General features: G+C 40.5%; 1 protein-coding gene across 1 annotated transcript in view; it reads left to right on the top strand.

Moving 5' to 3' along the window:
* Window positions 1-18007, top strand: part of LOC306744240 (cadherin-18-like) — a gene marked incomplete at both ends in the record, with an annotated part of 93452 nt that extends 75445 nt beyond the window's left edge. Inside the window, 7 exons of the mRNA XM_079226845.1 lie at window positions 1133-1247; window positions 6204-6470; window positions 9357-9997; window positions 17072-17312; window positions 17372-17437; window positions 17494-17693; window positions 17888-18007. Of these exons, the coding sequence (XP_079082971.1) occupies window positions 1133-1247; window positions 6204-6470; window positions 9357-9997; window positions 17072-17312; window positions 17372-17437; window positions 17494-17693; window positions 17888-18007 (1650 nt within the window). The remainder of the gene's footprint in view (window positions 1-1132; window positions 1248-6203; window positions 6471-9356; window positions 9998-17071; window positions 17313-17371; window positions 17438-17493; window positions 17694-17887) is intronic.
* Between the last annotated feature and the right edge of the window lie 409 nt (window positions 18008-18416).

The following is an 18416-nucleotide window of genomic DNA, read 5'->3' as shown; positions in this document are numbered from 1 at the left end:
ACTATGTTGTTCAGGTTAGATCTTCAAACTCACCTGTACAATAGATGATGGGTATCATGTTTTATTTTTCTTTTAACTTTTCTCAAAAAATTTGAAAAAAAAGATATTACATTTGAAGGCCATGCCAGATTTTATACGGCCACTCTCAAATCGCCCCAGTAAATGCTGGAGTCATGGTTCGAGTACGCCAACAGGATCACATCATCTACGAACAGCAGAGAGTCGATCCCGAGACCCCCGAACCTGACGTTCTCCTATCCTATCTGTGAAAGTCGCAAAAAGGACCAGTGATAAAGGGCAGCCCTGGCGGAGGCCAACACTCACAGGGAACGTGTCTAACTTATTACAGAGGATACAAACACAGCTGCTAATACAGGCGTACAGAGTCCGGATGTTCCATTGCAACGGGTCCAGCACCCCATACTCCAGCAGCACCCCCAACAAAGAAACCCGGACGGACCCGGTCAAAACACTTCTCCAAGTCTACAAAGCACATGTAGACTGGTTGGTCAAACTCCCAGTACTCCCGGTACTTCTCAGCTGCTTCAGGAGACCCCTGGGCCAACCAGGCCCGAAAGGAAAAGAACCCGGTGTTCAACTCGGCGTCCAACTACTGAGAAATAGTTTAAGAAAGACTAAAACTATGTAACTTTAGCTGAGAATACTCACTCACTGAATGCTGCACTAGGGAAAAAAATCAATGTCTTGAGGAGTAGCTTTTATCGACAAACTGAAAATAAATTAAACAAAAAGTGCAATTTAAAAAAAAAAAGATTCAAGTATAAAAAAAATTTTTTCTTCCGATTACCTTAGTCTGGAGTTATGCTGCGTTCACATCAAAACATTGCAATTTTTTTCCGTGGGAGTAGCTTACATGCAAAGTCAATGCACGGACGCGTATGGATGCAATTAATGCAATTTCCGACGGGAGGCATGAATGGCGCGACGTGAAAATGTGCCTCATTCACGGATAATATTATAAACCCAGACACAAGGGCGTTTGACGTTCCGACTTTTGTCGGACTTCCACAACATGTACAAAGCAGAAATAGTAGTTATTTCTTTGTTTCTTTATAATCCTTTTATCACTTTCTTTATTTTTTTTTCATTCCTTCGCGTTCTCTTCCATCAGGTGATTCAGACCATCCGAGCAGCAGATCTGGACAATTTTGCAAATGGAAAGTTTTCCTTCTATGTGCCTGCTGGGCTTCCATCCAGTCCCAATGTTACTGTGAAGGACAACGGAGGTACGACTTTCGTCAACACACATGCATGTGGTGAGGTTTAGGGTTTAAGTTTTGAGCTGAGAGAAAGATTTGGTTTCAGTTAAATGATATGCACTTTGTATCTCGTGCGTCAGGTCACTGCAGACCACCATCTACAATTATATGGCTTTCAGGGGAGCTCTATGGGGAAGCCAGCCCCACTGGCCCTCCTGCAATCTGAATACAGATTGAGGAGCATTATCAGTAAATAATTTCATGAAATTAATCTGTGATCAGAAGTTTCTAAAGCTCATGCTCCAAGATCCCAGAAACACAGAAGACTAAAGACTTTTTCAGCGAATGTTCCCATCATGCAGAACACAGTATCTATATCTCTTAATAAATGCATAGCCTCTGCTCTGTTCTACAATATGTTTTGTGCTTGCAGTGGGACCCCAAAGGTAACATCACTGTTGAGGGGAATTGCTGCATTTCTCCACCTGGCTACATGTCATGTCGGATATAAGAGCTCCAGTTAATTAAAAGGCTGGGTCATAATTAGATGTGGGGTCTGTGGTTTCTACCTGTACAACACAATATGCTGGCATCATTACCACAAAGTCTTGTCTCCTTTGCTTTTGATGGATCCCCCCCTATGTTATTTTCATTTTCTAAAGTTTCCCTAATTTCTTCTGGTGTTGCCTGAGGCAAAGACAGGACTGAGGAGTGTTGACAGCCTTCTCAGTAATGAGACACATTGAGAACCGGGAGGTTGGACAGTAGTCTGTGAGCCAAATGCTACATGCAGTTTGTGTCCTTGTTTACTTGTGCTTCCACAGAAAACTACATTACTTCTACTATATTACTCTCCCCGGATGGACAGAAGCAATAGATGTCATGTGACCAGAATGAACATCGTAATAGAGTTACAGCACATTCAATGCATATGACAGAAATTATAATGAGTAGTAAGCATGGACCACGATCCAGATAACTACGATCCATGTCAGCAGAAGGAAGTAGAGAGGAGGGGCATCTGCAGGGCAGGAGGCAGGACCGGTGCCAGACACAGCCATGATCCATGGAAACGTAAGAGGCGAGAAAGCACAGAGGAGAAGTAGAGTTAGATTTTTACAGGAAGCCAGTGCAGAGCAGAAGTAATGTGATCTCTTTTCTTAGTTTGTCTTAGTACACGAGCTGCAGCATTCTGGATCAACTGGAGAGATTTAAGAGACGTATTAGAGCAGTATTTCTCAACTTGTGGACACGTTTTCAGTGGGTGGCCTCACAGCCCCTGAAACTGGGGGATGAATTTTCATTCATTAAGTCTCCTTCATCCCCCATTTCTTCATAAGTTCCATTCAATCAGGAGAGACTTGTTCTGAATTCAACAATATATTTCTTACGTGGTATAACAATGAATAGTGCAAAGTCTTTGGCGATTGGACTCTATCCTGAACCAGGATAAACAAGGGGCAGTGACTCCGAGGCGAGTTCTGATCCGGCAGAATCCCCCCTGGAGTCGGGACACTGGTGGTGGTGGTGGTGAAGAAGGGAGTTGGTGTCATCCAGTGAAGAATGAGGAGTATGACTGCCTGCTGGCTGGAGGTGACTGGGGTGGAGGAGGGTCGCCTTCGTTTTTGAGCTGAAAATGACATCTGACAGATCCCCCAGACTCCCCAAATCAGCTGATACCGTAATGACTCACTGGGAGAAATAGACTGAGATATATGAATGACCCACAGTGTAGGGTCTTCCTTCCTGATCTACTGCTAAAGCTCCATTGAATCAATACCAAACCTATTAATGTTGCATAGCAAAAGAAACGAGACAAGAGCATATAAGTCAATTTTACACGTTCAAAACACAATTCAACCATAAATATTAATGTAAACCATAAGTATGACTTGAGAGGACTCAAAAATGGAAATGATTCATTTTCGTCACGCCAGCTTGATGCTATATGCGATTAGCACCTTCACCTTTCTGTAAAGCTTACAACCTATAAACCGTCAAATCTCTTGACATGTGTCAAGAGGCTCAGACGCACAGACGGATGTATCGTGTCATTTTTCAAAAATAAAACATCTTTCCGACCTTGATAATCAATCAACATTTGTGGCCCGGTGGTTGGGGACCGCTGTCATATATCATGTCGATTCAGTATTACTGAACTCTGGTTCTGGTTTTGTGCTGGCATGTAACCAGAATTGTCAGCTGATATGAATGAATATGTAATTATACATTTCATGTGTCACTGACTTTGACTTTGTCTGTAAAAAAAAAAATATATATATATATATATATATATATATATACTTATATCTGCTATAAAATCAAAACTAGTAGGTTAAAGGTCAAATGTCCTTCCTCCTTCCACTATTCTTTAATTCTCCTCTGCCTCACACACACAATTCTCTTCCCACTCTTTCCTGTGTTTCCTCCTCTGTCATTTCTCAATGTGTTTCTCCTCACTCTCATTACTCATTCCAAAGTATTTCCACCTCTACTGTTCTGTGAGCATGCAAGACACCTGCTGTCTCATTCTTGTCCCCTCCCTATTTAAATTCCCTTCTTCAGTTGTTTCCTGTCATTGTGCCTGGACCATCACCTTTATCTCTTCCTCTCCACTGCTCACCTTCTCCCTCCTCCTCTTCAGTTCTCGGTCAGAGGAGAATCGATAGTGCTGTTAACAGCATACCTTTACTCCACTCCTTAGCAATTATTTGTTGTTCACTAATTCAGTTTCTGTCCTTTGGCCTTCTCCCAGCGCAAACACTTTAACATCCAACATAATTTGTTGGAGTGCACACAACACTGCAGTCCTACAGAGCGGACAAAACATCAACAGCTTCCCCAATGAGCTCATCAGCTAATCAATCGGAGTGTATTTAAATGAGTTGCTGACAAAGAAAAATGCTGAAATAACCAGGAATGGTCGATTGATTTTGGTTATGTCATGTTGTGGAGGACGCCCTGTCAAAGTCTGAATATAGCTTTCAGTGAAGATGTCCGCAAATCTTATTTCTAAATCAATTCCTCGTTTTTCATAAAATGACAGATGAAGATTATTTATCAATTTTAGAAACTGAAAGAAGAAATCTAAATCCAATTCTGAATATTACACTATTGGTTTAATAATGTAGATTTGGATGGTTTCTTGATCATACATTTTAATAGTAGAAGTCTCTATTGCACTTCAATGCGCTTCCAGAAGATCTGCCAGACCAGGAATGGGTGAATGATGACATGTAGTGTTACAGCGCTTTGAGCGGTTGGAAGACCTATAAAAGTACAGTCCATTTAACATCTTTTAAAAATGTTATCAAATCAAAGACTATTTAAAATCATTTAAGAATATACATTTCAAGTTATTGCTATAAGTGAGACTTGGTTAACTAATGAAAAAGTTGTTGACTTTTTACAACGGTACGATATGTTCAGAGAGAATCTGAAAAATAGGAAGGGGGGTGGGGGTCGCATTTCATGTACAGAAAGACCTTCAATGTAATGTCACCGATAGCACAGTTATTGTTGATACTATGGAGAGTTTGACAGTTGAAATTCATTCCACTAAATTTAAGAGAATATTATTGAGTTTCATGTATAGAATGCCTGGTTCCTGCATTGACCAATGTATGAATATGTTAGTTGATATTATTGGTAAAGTTAGTAATAAGAAATCACTTTTTGTGTGTGGTGACTTATCATTAACTTTTATTGTTGGTTCTGTTTCTATGTGACTAATGTGGACAATAAAAAAAAAGGTTTAGTATTGAGGGAGAACGCTGCAGAAGGCAGCTGCTAAACAGGCTTTTATGTAATCAACCAACATGGGCAGCATCCTCTTCTCTATCTCTGCCTCCGGAGAGTCTGGCTCAAATCCTCCAATCACTGAGTCAGCCTTTCTCACTAGTTTGTTGATCTTGTTAGCGTCGCATGGCCTCATGCTCCATTCCTAGAGCACAGCAGCATAAAAGATAGTACTTTCCACCAACGATTGGTAGAACACCAGCAGCATCTTGTTACAGACATTTAGCTCGCTGAGCCTCAGCTGGAAGTAGTGCTGGCTCTTCTTGAACGAGGCCCATGCTCCCAGTCACTCTAGGCAAGGCAAGGTAAGGCAAATGTATTTGCATAGCATATTTCAACAACAAGGCGATTCAAAGTGCTTCACAAAAAATCATTAAAAGCACCAAAACATAATGCAGAAGAAAACAAGATTCAAAAACAATTAAGAACATTCATTAAAACATTAAAAACACAGTAAAAAAAGCAAAAAGAAATTAAATAAAAGTTGCAGTGCAGTTTAATAATAAAAATGCAGTAGTGAGATGCAGCAATTGATTAATATCCTTGAATATGGTTAAATTAAAGACAACAACAAACAGAACAGTCTTCAATCCGGATTTAAAGGAGCTGAGTGTCTCTGAGGGTCTCAGCAGACCTGCAGCTTTCAGGGACCTTGTTCCAGATATGTGGGCAAAAAATCTGAACACTGCTTCTCTGTGTTTAGTTCTGACTCTTAATAGAAAGTAGGTCGGTCGATGAAGGGTCGCCGACTGTAAATATGTATATAAATATATGTACATATATATACAGATATAAATATATATTAACTTCAAAAAGTACAAAGGATCTTCATAACCGTGATCAAAAACATGTTGCGTTAAAATTGCATTATTCCAAAAAAACATTTCAAGTGCAGCAATTAAAACCTGACCTCTGAGTTTGAAATGTTTTTTAGCTGTGTAGCCAGAGTGCAGATCATTTACCTGTTTCTGTCTTTAATAGATAATACACTTTTCAAGGTACAGTATTTCCCCTTCTCTCACATTCAGATTGGTCCACAATCAGGAAGAATTATGACTTTTGGCTCATTTTACAAGCCTCTTTACTGCACTTGCTTAAGGTGCTGTTTTGTTATATCCTTCGCCAACAACAACCACGTTTTACTTTTCTCCTTCCCGTCCCCCACCCTGTCCTCACTGTTCGCAGACAACACTGCCAGTATAATATCTCATCAGCGAGAGGGCTTCAGCCCGGACAAAGACCAGGAGTTCTTTAGCCTGCTGCTGGTGGTGGCTGATGGTGGGGAGCCTCCTCTCAGCAGCACGGCTACACTCTCCCTTAGAGTGTGTGTGTGTCAGAGGAACAGCAGGGGGCGTAAACGCAACGTCTGTCAGGCCCAGGCCTTCCTGTCTTCAGCTGGTCTCAGCACTGGGGCTTTTGTGGCCATATTGCTTTGTATTGTCATATTACTAGGTGAGTATGTGTGTGACATTTCGTCTTTGCTTTGAATTTCCCCTACCAATATCACATGCATGCTTAGAAGTGGAAGTACCACTGATTTTAAGCCATTGTGTGTAGAATTGTAGCGTAGTAATAGTAATTATATTATTATTATCAATACAATAAATACATTATCAATCTCGGTTCAAATTGGTTCAGTCTGTGTTGGATTCAAAACGTTAATTTCAATTCAATTTATTTGTATAGCCCAAAATTACAAATTACAAATTTGCTACAGAGGGCTTTACAATATGTACACATAGAAAATCCTCTGTCCCAGGACCTCACATCGGATCAGGAAAAACTCCCTCAAAAAAAACTTTTAACAAGGAGAAAAAGGAAGAAATCTTCAGGAGAGCAACAGAGGAGGATCCCTCTCCCCGGATAGACAGAAGCAATAGATGTCATGTGTACAGAATGAACAACGTAACAGAGTTACAGCACATTCAATGCATAAGACATGTTATTATGACATGCAATTATTCATATAGTGAGAGTAGTAGGCATGATGAAAACTACCAAAAATAACAGCATCATTTGCAGAGACCTGAAGTCAAACATTCCAATGGAGGGTGAATAGTGCCCCCTTGTATTGTCTGACCATCAGATTATGATCTCATTCATTGTATCAGATGTAATACATGTATGCTTCAATAGGATATACTTCCTCATTTGGTTAAAATAGAAACTTGATTACTTCACTCTGGCTCACAGCTGGTCAATTTAGGGTGTGTCCGATCATATGAGGACACATTCAACAGTTTTCTGTCTTTTTGGTGTTTTTAGTCAACAGAATTAACAACACAATTATATTTTGGTTATCAAATCCCTTTGCATTAAGTTTCAATACATAAATGCATTAATAAACTTTCAGGTTATACATTTTCTATTAATATAAGCTCTGTATTCTTTGGCCTGATGTTTTTAGTTATGTTTTTATTACTTTTACTCAGACTAGCTCTTCTGGGATCTCAGCTCCACTTGTCAATGCACTGGATTCTTCCAAACTCTTAAAAGCAGACCACTAGCACAATGATAAGTAGGAAATGCACAACAGAAAAATGTGTTAAATAGAATAGTGGAATTACAGTTGATACCTGTGTTGTTAATGACAACAATAATGCACAATCAGGGGGCTTTGCTGCTAATAATGCTACACAAACCAACCTTCACATTGTGGAGAGGAAAATAATCTAAAACTAAGATAGTGGAGCAAGTTATGCATCTTGGCGTGACCCGATGCCACAGGTACGACCACCAGGTGGCACCAAAAGGATTTTGCACCAAAGTTGTGACTCCTTGGACAAGATAACTGTTTAGATTAGTACGTCAACTATACAGTGAAGCTTTCCTGTCAACTAAACACAAATCATTAAAGTAAACACCGAATATGTATGTGCAAATTAATAATCAATTTAAAAGGCTTTCAACTGTGTTTTAGTGATTTCGTCAGAAAGGTTTCAGCTGTCTGGTCTCAGAAGGGAGCTGGACATTGGTGCCTCCCTTGTTACCACGTGACTGGTTCCATGCTTTGGCAACATAACACCTGATCCAGCTCCATTTGCTGACGGCCATGAGATGCAGCCGAAAGCCCCAAAAGTTAGTTTTGGGGCTTTTAGACTTTTTGTGCTTAGATTACTTTGTTACATTGAGTATAAACCTATCAAAGGTTTAGAATCGACTGCCATGCTCCAACTCCTGAAGGTGTTTTAATCCCCTATGAGTAGAAGTTTTGGTATATAATTGAGACAATTTAGTGAACATTGGTGTAGTCTGTGTTTCTTTCCTCAAAGTTGGAAATTATTTACATTTTGGCAGTGGCGGGCCGTGGATTTTCTACCTTCGCTTTCAGTGGAATGAGTCATAGTCTCTATCAGCTGTTCAACAGCGTGTGCTTCATTTGCACTCACATCATTCTTCATACTGTAGGTTTCTCATGCTGGATTAAACTAAACAGGCAGAACATGGTGCATGAAATCAAACTCTAAATGTGGTGGAAGAAGTTATCAGAGCTCACTAGCGTAAATGTAACAACCATTGGCTCCTCAATGGTGGAATGAGCTCCCCACTGACATCAGGACAGCAGAAAGTCTCTACATTTTCCGTCGCAAACTAAAAACACATCTTTTTCGACTACACCTTGAATAAAGAAGGTAGTGCCGTAGTAGCACTTAGATGGCACTTACTAATATCACTTTGTAGTTTAACTTTATTGAAATTGGACTTTCTTGATTCTTGTTGTTCTGAGTTTGTACTCATGGTGGAATTGCACTTATTGTAAGTCTCTTTGGATAAAAGCGTCAGCTAAATGAAATGTAATGTAATGTAACAATACAACAATTCACATTAATGATATCATTGCGATATATATAAAACATTTTAATAATAATAACGCAATCAGTCAAATTCATCTTTCTTTATTGTGTATTTATTTTTTATTATACTCATAATAGGAATGTAGGAAGGTAGAGAGACCACAACTGTACAAATGCATGACTTAAGAGGTGCTTGATTATTTGCCCGATGTAATCTATCCTAACCCTAAATCCTAACCATATATGTATTATTAACATATCAAAGTAAAAAGTTTTATAATACCATGGTTATCGCCAACCAGTTTATCCCATACCCATTACCACAAAACAGAAATACTATCAAGTATGTATCAAGTAACTAACTTTGTCTAATAAACTAAATGAAGGAAGTACATGTAATATTAGATATAATGAAATATGTGTATTTTGAATCCCCTTGATCATTCAATCATTTGGTTCATTGAAAAAGTACTTTGGATGTCCTTGGTTGTTCAATGTACGTTTCTTTCCCCTTAATCCTTTCTTTCTTCCCTTTTACCTCCAGCCATAGTGATGCTATTTACCCAGCTACGAAATAAGAAAGCAAGCAAGGAGCCATTGATTCTCTCTGAAGAGGACATCCGAGAAAACGTGGTAACCTATGACGACGAGGGAGGCGGGGAGGTAGACACCGAGGCCTTTGACATTGCTGCACTTCGAAATTCTCAAGCATCTGAACCCCGAAGGAAGTTCCACACCTACCTTGGCTACGGACCAAGCCCATACGAAGAGGAGGATGAGAATGAGGATAATAAGGTTGAGGATGACGAGGACGGTATCACGGTGGTAAGGAAGAGGAAAGCACAGGAGGTGGCTTATGTGAACTACAGCCCAGAGTTTGAAAGCCCTTGGTTTGTGATTGGCTGTGTTCCTCAAGAGATCACTCAGTCAGCGCCTTCGCTTTTGCTCGATGGTCAGGATATCATTCAGAGGATCATCCAGCAGAAGGTGGCTGAAGCAGCCTCTGACACAAGGGGGCCACCGTATGACTCACTTCAAACATACGCCTTTGAAGGCCAAGGGTCCTTGACCGGGTCGGTCAGCTCTTTGGGCCTGACTGCGGGACTGCCTGAACTAAACTATGCCGTCTTGGAAGACTGGGAGCAAGAGAGGCAAACACTGGAACGGATTGTTGGAGAGCAACTGGCAACAACATTCAATCTATAAAGATTATTAATAGGAAGTTATTGTTGTTTTGTTTTTTACTTTGCCTAGATTTCCTGAAACAGATTGCATTCTACTTGTGGCAGTTAAAGCTGGGTGTCCAAAAAAGCTGGCAATTAGAAACTGTGATATCATGTGAAATGAGACGATAAGAAAGTCCATTTCTGTGAAGCAGGAGAGAAGAACACATACTTTAACAAAAACATCCGAGTGTTTTGCTGAAATGAGGGAGAGAATCCATACAGAAAGAACCAGGGATTTAAAATGACAGCTCGGTTTGCATATGGTTTTCTCCCTCTGCACTGCCTGTGTGTGTTAGTTGAAAAGGTACACCTAGTTCTTGGCCCAAAGGGTTCTGGCCTTGAGCTTTACTGTTGCTGAAACATTTAAAAACTGTTGCACAGGTACCTTGGAGATGAATACCAAATTGGCTTGAAGAACGATGACCCCAGTGTTCAAGGGTCACATAACCCAAATTGTGTTTTATTGATGTTGTATTCATAAAACCAAAATAGGGTTGACATGTAATGATACATGTACCATTACAGAAATATTTAGAGAATACTGATGGTGGAAGGTGAATAAATTGCAGATATTCTCAAGGCTATAGAAAGCTATAGGCCCCTCCCCTGTGAATTGGTTGATTCATATTATTGACTCATTCTAGGGTACATGTTTGCATGCACATAGCAACATCAGCACCCTGAAACATCAAATTACTTTCCACTTCCATTTTGTTTTAAAACGTATCCACTGCTGGAAGTTTACAATCCATAACCAAAGCCATTATAAATAGAAACTATACTTGTACTCCACAATTTAAGCAAAGCTTTTGACACTATCAACCACATAATTCTCTCCCACTGCTCTTATAGCCCCCACAGGAACTCTTCATTAGCTGCTTAGATCATGCTAAACAAGCCTATGATATATCTGGTGGGGCTGCACAGAATAGTTGTCCGCTTACTATACGTGCATCCACTGTGAATGATCACAGCTCATAATACTCTATTATACATTTCAGTCAAACGTGATGACCCTAAGGCTTGTCCTCACTTACAACCTGTTTGTCTATCATTCAGAATTGGAAGAACAACCATTTTCAAAACTAGATAAAGACAATAGATAGTGTGTGTGTATATATATATATATATATATATATATATATATATATATATATATATATATATATATATATATTATATTCCTTGGCCACAACACAAAACATGACATACTATTTCAGAGGTTTGGTCAAATGTGATTCAATCTGAAGTGAGACTTTAGGGATAATGTTGTAATGATGCAAAAAGACTGACTCAAAACTCAAATATGTCTGATACACAATTGAACAATATAAATGGGCCTGACTGGTGTCATTTGTATTATATTGTTTGGTATGCAAATTAAATAAGTAGGTGGTTGTGGAACAGGCAATACATGAACAGGGGCTGTGATATTGTTACACATTTTTTTTCACTCTTATGGGAACATGAGATATAAGTTAGCATACCGACAGCAAATCAAAGGCACTAAATAAGATGGGCTAAGACAACATTAAGTGTGACCGGTTTCCTGTTATATTGCAAGTCTGCTCTGTTTGGTGTGTTGTGTCCACATTTCTACAGATGCTGAGAAATATTCTTGTCCAACTTTTGGTTTCCAACCACTGATTCCAAGTTCCTAATTAGAGCCTGGACATATTGGTTTGGATACTTCTTTTAGTAAAGTGTAGAAGTATTATTATTATTATTATTAATAGTATTAAGTATTTGTTTGCATGCAGCAATACAACTATACAACTCATAGTTTTTTCACTCTTGAATATATATATATATATACAAAAAAAAGCCCAATATCAAAAAGTGGTACAGCATGCAACACACTCATTAGACACCAATGCCATTGATTTCCTGAACAGTGTCCCCCTCTTTCTGTCTCTCATTGTCTTGGCAACCTTGAAGACTTCTGTGAATATGTGAATATTTGAACTTCAATTTGCATTTTTCAGTGGATTAAGATCAGTGAAAGGACTCTACCTATACATTTTCCCTGGTGTTTTTTTTTTAGTAAATAAAAAGATCAGTGATTTTATAAAAGCAGTTTGATGATGTGTTTTGATTGGTTTGTGATCCATTTGTGCAATCCTTCTTATTAGGTCTGATGCAGCGGATGCTCATTCTCATTATGTGTTGTGATAAATGTCTTTTCTCTGACCCTCAACTGTCTGTAAAAAGAAAAACACTCTTTGTGCATTTTCTTTCTTTTCCACCGTATAACAAGGAAATAAATGTCTCACACAGAAACCCTTAAAACTGTTTTAATTCAATTAAATTCAGTTTATTTTATATAGCCCTCGATCTTACAGGAAGCCAGTGGAGAGCAGCTAGTACAGGAGTAATGTGATCCCTCTTCCGCGTCCTCGTTAGTACACAAGCTGCAGCATTCTGGATCAACTGGAGAGACCCAAGGGACTTACCGGAGCAGCCTGATAATAAGGAGTTACAGTAATCCAGTCTTGAAGTAACAAATTCATGGATCAACGTTTCTGCATCGCTTTGAGACAGGATGTGCCGGATCTTTGAGATGTTCCGTAGGTGAAAAAAGGCAGTCCTTGAGATGTGTTTCATGTGGGAGCCAAAGGACAGGTCCTGGTCAAAAATAACTCAGAGATTCCTTACGGTGGTGGTGATTGCCAGAGCGATGCCATCCAGAGAAACCATATCATCAGATAATTGATCTCTGAGGTGTTCTGGGCCGAGTAAAATAACTTCAGTCTTGTCCGAGTTCAGCAGCAGGAAGTTGCAGGTCATCCAGGTTTTGATGTCTTTAAGACACGCTTGAAGTTTAGCGACCTGGTGGATTTCATCTGGCTTGATCGACAGCTATAGTTGAGTATCATCGGCATAACAGTGAAAGTTTATGGAGTATTTTCTGATAATATTGCCTAAAGGAAACATATACACTCACCTAAAAGATTATAAGGAACACCTGTTCAATTTCTCATTAATGCAATTATCTAATCAACCAATCACATGGCAGTTGCTTCAATGCATTTAGGGGTGTGGTCCTGGTCAAGACAATCTCCTGAACTCCAAACTGAATGTCAGAATGGGAAAGAAAGGTGATTTAAGCAATTTTGAGCGTGGCATGGTTGTTGGTGCCAGACCGGCTGGTCTGAGTATTTCACAATCTGCTCAGTTACTGGGATTTTCACGCACAACCATTTCTAGGGTTTACAAAGAATGGTGTGGAAAGGGAAAAACATCCAGTATGCGGCAGTCCTGTCGGCGAAAATGCCTTGTTGATGCTAGAGGTCAGAGGAGAATGGGCCGACTGATTGACGTATCAGTGACGGTAGTATGTAAGGAGTAGAAGTAAAAAGTCGTCTGAAAAATAAATACTCCAGTAAAGTATAGATACCCAAAATTTCTACTTAAGTAAAGTAACAAAGTATTTGTACTTTGTTACTTGACACCTCTGACTGCCAGAGGGGTGCAACATCTCAGAGCCAATTCAGCCTCTTGCAGCAGAAGACATGAGAGCTGCCCAAAATGCAGACCCGGTCATAAGCAGAGTTTTGACCTTGAAAAATACATATACTCACCTGAAACACAAAGACAAGGTGACCGAGAATGAATCTGTCCGACTGCTGCTCAGAGAGTGGCCTCGTCTGCGGATAAATGGCGATGGCATCCTCAGAAGAGAGACTGCAACGAGAACACAGCTGGTTGTTCCTGAGTCACTGAAGTCAATGACATATAAACACCTACATGAGGAAATGGGACACTTAGGTGCAGATAGAATGGTGGCTCTTGCAAGAGAACACTTCTTCTGGCCTAAGATGAGACAGGAGATGGAACACTATGTTCCATCTCCTGTCGGGTGTGTTGCTGCATCAATAGAAAGAAACCTAACAGAATAACCAGAACACCGTTACAGAGCATTGAAACTTCTGCACCATTTGAGATGATTTCCATTGACTATGTACATCTGGACAAGTGTAAAGGAGGTGAGGAATACATACTGGTAGGTGTTGATCATTTTACAAAGTATGCGCAGGCATATGCAACGAGAGACAGGTCCGGGAAAACCGCAGCCAGAAAGCTTTTTGATGACTTCATCATGCATTTTGGTTTTCCATCCAAGATACACCACGACCAGGGAAAAGAGTTTGAAAACACTCTCTTCCAAAAGCTTCAAGACTACTGTGGTATTCGTCACTCTCGTACATCACCATATCATCCTCAAGCTAATCCTGCTGAGCGCTTCAATAGAACGCTACTGGGCATGTTGCGCACACTTGAGGAGTCTCAGAAGTCAAGGTGGAAAGAACACCTCAACAAAGTAGTCCATGCCTACAATTCAACTGTGCATGAAGCGACAGGATTCTCTCCATTCTTCCTCTTTGGCCGTGAACCGACTTTACCAGTCGACCTATTGTTTCCAAGGAAAGGAGGGGAGAGGAACCAGTCATATACTGGTTATGCAGAGAAGTGGAGACGTGTTTACACGTATGACCAGCTAGGTCAGCTGACCTTTCAGCAGCTGCACACCTGCCCTGTCAGTGAGAGAAGGCCCTTAGGGACCAACCACGACCTCCCCAACAGATCATCATTCATGCATCCTTTTTATCACAAATAGATAAGATGATTACAAGTTCATAAGGTTGTTTATTTGTAAGTTTCAAAGAGTTCATGGTGAGGTAATAACTGACACATAGATACAGGTTATCTGAACATTTATTTACATAATAAGTACAGATATGGGGGTACTATGCCAGTAGTTTGGAGTTAAGGCACTCACCTTCCACCAAATGTTCTATTGTTAAGGTATTACTCAGTATTGCTGAGGAATGGGAATGAAAATGTTGGGAACATTTTGTTTTAGTGGGGGAGGGTGTTGCGCCCTAGAACTATTTGGGAATTTGCATATTGATTATGTATAATCTATATATATATATATATATATATATATATATATATATATATATAAAATGAGGTAAGATAGGCTTTAATGTGTTTAAGCAGATGAATATATATTATTATTTTCATTGTATGTAGATATGGTTAATATCAGAAGTGATGTCATTGATCTGCGCCGTAAGAAAGAGACGGAAGAAAGAGACGGAAGTCACATAGTGTTTACGTTGGTGAATGGAGGTTCGCGCCGTTGTTGTTGGTGTAAAACGACTGATATTCAGAATCGAGGCGAATAAAAGTTGCCAAAGAGAAGAGACGGAGTCATGTCTGCTTAAGGGTGCAACAACTACATGTCATCATTCACCCATTCACACACTAAATTAAAGTACAACCTGCTCATCAGGACCCACGCTAACCTTAGACATTCATACTCTGCAGGAACAGCTACGGGATCAAGTGTATTGCCCAAGGACACATCGACATGGAGTAGCGGAGCTGGGGATTGAACTGCTGATCTTCTGATGGACGGATGCCCTGCTCTAACACTGAGCCACAATCAGCTCAAACATAAACACCATCCCTCCTGTTGCTTATTTATTCAAGAAATTATTGGGTATTTTGATGTACAATGCTTACTGTCTTTGAAAACAACAGCGACATCAAAATGTGGCCACAGTGCAGCTCTTGTAAAAAGGTAAATAAATCATTACAAATATAATTACACTAAAAAGGGTATTTTAGTAGTAGTTGAAGTAACGTAATGTTTTAAATGAGTCTCAATCAGATGTCTGTTTTAGTGATGGCAATCTACTCTTGTGTATTATATCAATTTGAAATGACACTTTGTTTCCTTTACCTGCTGTTGTAGCTTTATGCTACTTGTGTAGTTAGTACACTGTTATAGTCTACTACTCGTGGGTTATTTAAATCACCGTTAGATACAAATGCACAGAGACAAGGATGCGGTACAAGTCCAATCCTTTACTGGCGGGCGAATCCAACAACTGCATACACCAACCATTGCCGAACACATAATAGTGACAGACCAAACCAATCAAACACAGAGTGCTCGATCCAATACACCACACCTGCTATTCTCATGTCAGTAAAAGCGTGTCATTTAGGTTTCTCTTACAGATATTTAGAGCAGTGATTCTCAACTGATGGGTTGTGTGGGTGAATTTTTTTGGAAGGAAAACAAATCCTGTGCTTTTATTTTGAAGGATTTTAAATTTTATTTTGAAGGGTTGTGCCGTCTATTCACAGTCCTTGCTCACACCTCGCTTTACTTCCGTGGGTTTACTCGCCTTTTTTTGTGATCATTCGCTTAATTCGCGCTAGACGCGCCAGAGAGGAGGAGGGGCTTATCGTCATGAAAACAGTTCATTTCTGCCGTCCAACAAAAAACCACTATTAGTACGTAGGAACATAAAACGCCCTTGTATCTGGGTTCATAATATTATCCGTGAATGAGGCACACATTTTCACGTCATTCGCCAGCAGAAATGCGCGCGTCTGTGCACTCACTCTGCATGTAATCTACTCGCAACGCTTCTGCTGTGAACACAGTTTAACGCCACCCTTTATAGGTCATGTCACTCATTGAAATACTTTGAAATTCAAAATGTCAACTCTAGAGTGCTATTGGAGGACATAATAATACTCATTTACTGTTTTGACAATTTACATTTTATTTTATTTTTAAATAGAAAATGAACATCAACGAAGGCGTGCCATGCCTGTTTGTGGTCAAAATAAATACAAGAAGTGTATATATAAAAAATACAAGAAATACACATACAAGGTGAAAGGAACATATATTTCATAATTATAACATCAATTTTAAAAGATTAAAACATGTGCTGGTACTGAGACAGTGAACATACACATCAACAACATTAGGCCACAACAATAGGTCTTCATACATACATACATGCTTCTTCTTCATCATCACTGATGGCAGGGTGGGCTGGCACGACAACAGTCTGCCTCTTGCCATCTACAACACGAACAGACACTTCCTTAAAAAATCAAACACATGCAAAACATAAAACAACTGTTATAAGGTCATAAACTGACAAATCAGTGAAACGACCCCTCGCTCTCAGACGCCTTTTTGGGTGGACTCTCTGAGAAGATTAAGGAGCAAGTTGCACCTCTCGACCTACCCACAGACCTCAATGCCTTGGTTGCTTTGGCTGCCAAGATTGATAACCGGCTGCATGAGAGAAGTAGACAGAGACGCCAGGCCGAGAGGAGACCTCCTGGTCCCTGGAGGCAGTCTTCTCCACCACGTCCCCTCCATGCCAACACCTTGGACGGCAGTCTGCTCTATCATGTGACTCACCGTACTCCACCCCTAGACCTCCCCATATCAGGTAACCACTCTGAACAGCACATATTCCATGTCTCTCATCTTGTCTCCGATCTGTTACAGATGCCGCAGACATCTCTGGCGTTCCCCCCATATACCAGGACCTCAGGGAGGTATTTGACAAGACCCGTGCCACCTGCCTCCCCCTAACTGTCCCTATGATTGCGCTATTGACCTCCTTGCAGGGGCCTTCCCCCCCAAGGGACGCCTCTACTCGCTATCTGCCCCGGAGATGGAGGCGATAAGCCAGTACATCAATAAGTCCATAGCCGCTGGTATCATTCGTCCCTCCTCATCTCCAGAAGGAGCTGGTTTCTTCTTTGCGAGCAAGAAGGACAAGTCACTACGCCCCTGCATCGACTACCAAGGCCTCAACGACATCACCGTTAAGAATAGGCACCCCCTCCCACTCATTTCCTCTGCTTTTGAACTATTGCAAAGTGCCTCCATCTTCACTAAGCTCGATCTAAGAAACAGAATCAGGGGGACGAGTAGAAGACAGCTTTCAATAACCCCAGTGGCCACTGTGAGTACCTTGTCATGCCTTTTGGTCTCACCAATGCCCCACCTGTGTGTCAGGCCCTGGTTAATGATGTCCTAAGGGGCAAGTTGAATGTGTTTGCGTTTGTGTACCTGGATGACACCGTTCCTAACATGGACCGACCACAAAAACCTGGAGTAAAATTCATATCATGGTAATTTGTAAGATTCTGGCGGTTTCACGGTATTTTTTTCCAAATAAACACATTAATTTATTGACGCCAAAAAGGACAGCCACCGTTATTCACCACTCGCTCACAACTGGCCAGCAGCTGTTTAGATTGGTAGATAGGGAGCTAAACATGGAGGGATTTAGGACCCAGGGGAATCACTTGATACTAGTGTCGCATGCGCAGCCGTAAAGACTATTGTCATTCTTCAGCTGGCAGCAACATTTAATGTTTACAGATACATGTACAGCGGATCTGAGCTACTTACGTCTCACGGATAGAAGTTGACTCAGGGTGTGCAAGATATGACATCGCCAAAAGGCATGATGAGTTAAAGCCCGCCCACTTTGCTGCACAGGAAAAGACTTCTTCCTGTACAAGAAGTCTTCCTGTGTGGG

Source organism: Taurulus bubalis (genome assembly GCF_910589615.1).
Source record: "Taurulus bubalis genome assembly, chromosome: 1".
Classification (NCBI taxonomy): Eukaryota; Metazoa; Chordata; class Actinopteri; order Perciformes; family Cottidae; genus Taurulus; species Taurulus bubalis.
The sequence above is the reverse complement of the archived record's forward strand: the minus strand, read 5'-3'. Positions and strand labels throughout refer to the sequence as shown.